Source organism: Megalobrama amblycephala, linkage group LG1, assembly GCF_018812025.1.
Source record: "Megalobrama amblycephala isolate DHTTF-2021 linkage group LG1, ASM1881202v1, whole genome shotgun sequence".
In the NCBI taxonomy this organism is placed as follows: Eukaryota; Metazoa; Chordata; class Actinopteri; order Cypriniformes; family Xenocyprididae; genus Megalobrama; species Megalobrama amblycephala.
The window spans coordinates 17,172,386-17,179,384 of record NC_063044.1 but is presented as its reverse complement, the minus strand read 5'-3'; the positions used below and the strand labels follow the sequence as shown (position 1 = coordinate 17,179,384).

The following is a 6,999-nucleotide window of genomic DNA, read 5'->3' as shown; positions in this document are numbered from 1 at the left end:
TTATTTTGGTTAGCTTGTATGGATCATTGCATAAAATGCAAAAAGGATGGTAATCTGTAAAATGCTATGTTTAGTTAACACCGGGTAAGTCTGTTACTAACCTATTGAGGACTGTGTCTTCCATGTCACTGAAGAGCTGGTGATATGTGCCATAAACAGCTGCAAAACAAATGGGTTTAGGGCCTGGATGAGCAGGTATGCATGCTGCTCCACCAACCTGCTCACATCTGTGCATCACCTACATGTCACGAAGTCAACTTAATAACTACAAAATAACTAAAATAATGTGTAAGAACTTGGGTTTATTACAGTGGGTGAATAAAATGATAGTGGGTCTATAAATAATGACATTTGGTTTACTTATTTGTTAACAGGTTAACATATTAAATATAAGTTTAAAAATAAATAATTCTTGATTCGACTCAAGATCCGCTCTTGCTCACAACATGACATTTCTCTGTACTGTACTACTTGTTGGTAGCCATTAAAGAAAACGTAGTTTGTTTTCGTCCCTCCCCCGCCCGCAATGGTTCTATTCTGCACAAACCCACTCCCGCCTAAAATTCACTCTGTGTTCACCCGCTATTCGCATATAGTGATTTTCTTCCCGACCCGACGGGTCCCGCTAAAGATCAGTTCCAGAATCTCGCTGTAGCACAGTTGAAAAAACTACTGTTCACTCTTTTTTGGTTCGGAGTAATTGAACGACCACAGGATGTCCGGTTAGAACATAACGTCTCACACCAGGGGTACTTGTAGATAATTTATTGCGTGTGTGGTTCTGTAAACATAAACAATATACAAAATATAAATAAATAAACAATCACAGATCTATAAACAGTACTAGATCTATAAGTGAGTACTTGAATACTGGTTATAAATATAATCAGCATGGTAAAGGGCATTATAAACCAAATAAAGTGAATTATAAATATATATATATAAATGGGAACTCTATACAAATGATTATAATACTGTACTGCGTGCTCAGCGCATGTAGTGTTAACAGCGCATACGTCTAACTCACTAAATAGACATGCCTGAACATGTTCCCTGAAACACGTTGTAATCCAACACTATATAATACAGATATAACATTAAATACTGTCCAGATAAGTAACACGGAAGGATCATGTGAAATTTACGTGATAATATAAAGTGCAAACATATTTAACAGTCTGAACATTTAGGCGGAATGCCGCGATGGCGATCTTTAATCTCTCTCATGAACGTATTATAACTATGCAAATGTACTTACAATTAGTTGCACGCACACACATAATCCTCAAAATCTTTGGATTGCAACACTTCTGACTAATTTAACTATTATTTACAATAAATGAGCATATCTACGCAGTCTCTCTCCATAACATCTTGTTTTCCAACTCCCCGGAAAGTTTTGGAACAGTCCAAGTCACGAACAGAGGCGGGGGAGTTTGGGAGAGTCCATTTCTGAAGGGTGGCCTTTTTTACAACAGTTAAGTTCGTAGTTGGGGGAAGGAAGAGGACAGGGTCGACGAACAACTGCTGACTGAGACTTTATTAACTTTCAAAAAGGTTCAACAGAAAGACTGTGCAGCGCACAACAACAAAAATAAACAATCCACAAAGGGCTTCACTCCAGGTTCGGTATACACCATCCACAAGGGCTTCTCTCCAAGTTTGGTATACACCATCCACAAGGGCTTCTCTCCAAGTTTGGTATACACAATCCACAAGGGCTTCACTCCAAGAACCTCGACACGACTCAGTCAGCAGTTCCCCTCTCTCTCACACACTCCTGCTTCTCACGGCGTTTTATCCTGTCTCCGCGCCAATCACTGGAATGAGAAACAGGTGTTCGTGATTTGTATTCAACCCACTCACTTACCAGGCGTCTCCCGCTATTCTCTCCGGTTGCAGACCTCGCTGAACCACGCCCCCCTCGCCACATACCCCCACCGCCCGACTCAGGCCGGGGAGCCGTCCGGCCTGCAGCCCCCCCCCCATTTCTGGAGAGGAAATCGGCCACAGCCATCCGAACACCCGGCCTGTGGACCACCTTGAACTTAAAAGGCTGAAGAGCCAGATACCAACGAGTGATCCGCGCGTTGGTATCCTTCATGCGGTGGAGCCACTGCAGGGGAGCGTGGTCCGAACAGAGAGTGAATTCCCGTCCCAGGAGATAATAGCGGAGGGTGAGGATGGCCCACCTGATAGCCAAACACTCTTTTTCTACGGTACTGTACTTAGCTTCTCTCTTAGAGAGCTTACGGGTAATGTACAGTACCGGCCGCTCCTCACCCTCTATCTCCTGGGACAGGACAGCACCCAGCCCTCTGTCCGACGCGTCAGTCTGCAACAGAAAAGGGAGAGAAAAGTCAGGAGAGTGAAGCAATGGCCCGCCACATAGAGCAGCCTTTACTTGGGTGAAGGCCTGCTGGCACGGCTCCGTCCACTGGACCGTATCTGGAGCATCCTTTTTAGTTAGATCAGTCAACGAGCTGGTGAGGGCCGAATAATTAGGTACAAACCTTCTATAATATCCCGCCAGCCCGAGGAACTGTCTAACCTCCTTTTTGGTCTTGGGGCGCGGACAGGTCGCAATCGCTGCTGTCTTGTCAATTTGGGGACGCACCTGCCCATGCCCCAAGTGGAAGCCCAGATACCTTACTTCCACGCGCCCAATTGCACACTTCTTCGGGTTGGCCGTGAGCCCAGCCCCTCTCAGCGATCTCAGGTCGGCTCTCACATGCTGCATATGCCGCTGCCAATCATTACTATGGATAATAATATCATCTAGATAGGCAGCCGCATATGCAGCATGGGGCCGGAGAATCTTATCCATGAATCGCTGAAAGGTAGCCGGTGCCCCGAACAGCCCGAACGGAAGCGTAACAAATTGGTGTAATCCGAACGGCGTCGCGAAACTGTCTTTTCTTTGGATAAAGGCGACAAGGGGATCTGCCAGTACCCTTTCGTTAAGTCCAGTGTCGAATAAAATCGAGCCGCATCTAGCCGGTCAAGCAATTCGTCCACCTGCGGCATTGGATACGCGTCGAATTTCGACACTGCATTCACCCTGCGATAGTCGACGCAGAAACGAACCGAGCCGTCGGTCTTGGGAACCAAAACTATCGGGCTTGCCCAGTTACTGCTGGACTCTTCTATTACTCCCATTTTCAGCATTGCCTCTAATTCGTCCTGAACTACCTTTTTTTTGTGTTCAGGTAACCTATACGGCCGGCTGCGAATAACCACGCCCGGCTCCGTCTCGACATGGTGCTGAATGAGGTTGGTACGCCCCGGCAGGGGAGAGAACATGTCTGCAAATTCTGTTTGCAATTTAGATAAATCAGTGAGCTGGGAAGGCAAGAGGTGATCTCCTCCCGGGATCAGAGCGAGGGATTGAGTTTTTATATTCGCCTCTGGCTCGAGATCATCCTCCCGGCTAATCACCGTCGCCAGCATCACTGATTCTGCCTCATTCCATTTTTTCAGGAGGTTGAGGTGATAGATTTGACGTGCCCCCCTCCTGTCGGACCGTACCACCTCATAATCGAGCTCGCCCACTTGCCGTGTGACCTCAAAGGGTCCTTGCCACTTTGCAAGTAATTTCGAATTTGAAGTAGGGAGTAATACAAGCACTTTCTCTCCCGGTGCAGATTTGCGTAAACTAGACCATCTGTTATACAGCTGGCTCTGTCTGTGCTGGGCTTGTAACAAATTCTCCATTGATAGCCGCCCCAAAGTGTGGAGTTTTGTTCTCAAGTCCAGCACATACTGAATTTCATTTTTGGCCTGAGATGGTCCGTCCTCCCAAGCCTCCCTGAGGATATCCAGCACCCCGCGGGGCTGGCGTCCAAAGAGAAGCTCGAAGGGGGAAAACCCCGTGGAGGCTTGCGGGACCTCTCACACTGCAAATAACAGAGGTTCTAACCACTTATCCCAATTTTTGGCGTCCTCTTGAACGAACTTACGAATCATGGATTTAAGCGTGCGATTAAAACGTTCGACCAGCCCGTCCGTTTGTGGGTGAAAGACGCTGGTACGAACCGATTTAATGCCCAATAATTCGTACAGTTCGCGTAATGTGCGTGACATAAACGCCGTGCCTTGATCAGTGAGGATTTCTTTTGGAATCCCCACCCGGGAGATTAAACGAAACAGTGCATCCGCAACACTCTTAGCGGAAATGTTGCGGAGAGCCACTGCTTCAGGATATCACGTTGCATAATCAACAATGACTAATGCAAAGCGATGTCCCCTTGCTGACCGTTCTAATGGCCCGATGAGGTCCATACCAATTCTCTCGAAGGGGACCTGCATTAATGGGAGTGGGCGCAATGGCGCTTTTGGGGTGGCCGGTGGGTTTACCAACTGGCATTCACGACAAGACGCGCACCACCTGCGTACATTCTCGTGAATGCCCGGCCAGAAAAACCGGGTCATGAGACGATTTAGTGTCGCTGCCTGTCCCAAATGCCCCGCCATCGGATTAGAATGAGCCGCGTGGAAAAGCATTTCCCTGCGGCTCTTTGGCACTAACAACTGGGTTGTATCTTCTTTTGTTTGAGTGTCTTGGGTCACTCGATACAACCTATCTTTTATAATCGCGAAATATGGATAAGCAAGCGGACGTGCAGGCTGGAGAGGCTGACCATCAATCATGCAGACCCTTTCAAATGCATGTTTTAGCGTCTCATCGTGAGACTGCTCCAGGGGAAAATCATCGCGTTCCGGAAGAATTAGTCTTCCGGCTTCACTCAGATCCCCTGCAGCAGAACTCTCCGGTCTCTGATCAGTCTCTCCCACCTGGACTCGCGCCTGCTTACCCCGCGTTCCTTTCCCCAAGAGGCATCCGAGCATAAACATCCCAATAATTGCTTGAACGCAGGCCAATCCGTTCCCAAAATTATCGGATGCCGGAGGTGCGGGTTAACTGCCACCTCAACACTATGCTTTTGTCCCCTAAATTTAATTATGACGGGCATTATAGGATATCTCACCACATCCCCGTGCACGCACCGAACCCCAACCATGCGGCCTGTATCCAACGCCTCAGATGAAATCAGGCTTTGATGGACAGAGGTTTGGTTACAGCCCGAGTCCACCAAAGCCTGATAGGTACCCCCTTGATACTCACAGGTATTTGGTACCCGCCAGCCTGACCAGGGGCGGCCTGTGGATCGTCGGGGACCCGGATCACTGTCCCGACCTCCATAACCGGACATTTATCCACAAAATGATCCGGATCCCCACACCGCCAACAGGCCGGCCCAGACCTGCCCGCCGCTCCAGTGGCAGAGAGTGGGCTGAATGGATGGCGCGGAGAAAGGGGAGAAGCAGGAGTGGGGTCCGTCCCGGCAGCAGGGAGTCCCGCCCCCCTGGGAAGGTGGCTGTCCACGAGGTGGGCCGGGCGGACGAGACCTAGGAAGAGGGACAGGTCTAGAGAGAGAGGGGGACAAAAGAGAGGGAGAGAGAGAGGCAGCTGGAAGGGGCTCGCCGACCCCTTGGCACGCCACCATGTGGTCCTCCGCCAATTGGATGGCTGAGTCCAGCGACGTGGGCCGGTGGCACTGGACCCACTTGGCAGTTTTTTTCGGGAGCCGAGTGATGAACTGCTCCAGCACCACGCGATCGATGACCAGGTCCACGTCGCTTCCCTCAGCCAGCAACCATTTGCGGCACGAGTCCCGGAGCTGCTGGGCCATCATGAAGGGCCGGCCGGACTCACCCAGGTCAAGGGAGCGGAAGCGCTGTCGATGCTGCTCTGGGGTCCGACCAACCCGCTGGACGATGGCCCGCCGTAGGTCGTCATAGACCAGGAGGTTCTGGACTGGGAGCTGCTGTGCCGCCACCTGTGCTTCTCCTGAGAGGAGCGGGACCAGCCTCATAGACCACTGGTCCCGCGGCCATTTACACGCCTCAGCGGATCTCTCAAAGAGCTCGAGGAAAACTTCTGGATCGTCCAGTGGGCCCATCTTGTTTAGGGGCAGGTGGACAGGCACAGCGGGCTGCTCGGTGGGCTCCCGGTGAACCTCCCGGTCAATCCAGCTCCGGAACGCCTCGCGGTCCTCCTGCTGGGTCTGTAGGATGGCTTGAAAGCACCGCTCCTGATCACTTCTTAGCTCCAGCAGGGCCTGTTGTTGTTTGCGGTGCAGAACCGCGAGGGACGCGATGATGTCCGCAAATGGGGTGGAGGACGATGCTTGCATGGCGACGTGCTCCCGTCTTCCTTCCCGGGTTTCGGCACCAGTGTAGCACAGTTAAGTTCGTAGTTGGGGGAAGGAAGAGGACATGGTCGACGAACAACTCCTGACTGAGACTTTATTAACTTTCAAAAAGGTTCAACAGAAAGACTGTGCAGCGCACAACAACAAAAATAAACAATCCACAAAGGGCTTCACTCCAGGTTCGGTATACACCATCCACAAGGGCTTCTCTCCAAGTTTGGTATACACAATCCACAAGGGCTTCACTCCAAGAACCTCGACACGACTCAGTCAGCAGTTCCCCTCTCTCTCACACACTCCTGCTTCTCACGGCGTTTTATCCTGTCTCCGCGCCAATCACTGGAATGAGAAACAGGTGTTCGTGATTTGTATTCAACCCACTCACTTACCAGGCGTCTCCCGCTATTCTCCCCGGTTGCAGACCTCGCTGAACCACGCCCCCCTCACCACACTCGCATTTAAACTTCCCCTAAAGAAAGATAACAAAAATAAAAACAAGATTTGTTATTTGTCTATGATGCTGTCAACACCCTAAACTTACTATCTATACTGCAAAATTAAATCTATTTTAACATCCACACAAGAACAGAATGACGCTGATTGATGACCGTTTCAGAACGTCTCTCCTCCAAAATCCGATCACAAAAGTTGAATGTTCTCTGAAGGTGACAGACCTCTAATGCAAAGGACATATCTTGCCAGGTTTCTCAGGACTGTGTGAACACCAGCACTGCAGAAAGTTTTGTTCACTTCAAGTTCAAGCACAGATGCGCTGATGTCAAAT

The 6,999-nt window shown here is 49.9% G+C and overlaps 1 protein-coding gene across 2 annotated transcripts; it reads right to left on the bottom strand.

Annotated features, from left to right (window-relative positions):
- Positions 1 to 665: 665 nt before the first annotated feature.
- LOC125264751 lies at positions 666 to 6,571 on the bottom strand. Of its 2 annotated transcripts, none has more exons than XM_048184426.1 (2): positions 5,126 to 6,571; positions 666 to 1,820 (listed from the first exon to the last, which is right to left on the bottom strand). In XM_048184426.1, the coding sequence occupies exon 1, from the start codon at positions 6,195 to 6,197 to the stop codon at positions 5,214 to 5,216; it is 984 nt and encodes a 327-aa protein (XP_048040383.1). In that variant the 5' UTR covers positions 6,198 to 6,571; the 3' UTR covers positions 666 to 1,820; positions 5,126 to 5,213. The 2 variants fall into 2 exon arrangements, with proteins under 2 accessions (XP_048040383.1, XP_048040372.1); XM_048184415.1 differs by lacking the exon at positions 666 to 1,820 and adding an exon at positions 2,236 to 2,335.
- Between the last annotated feature and the right edge of the window lie 428 nt (positions 6,572 to 6,999).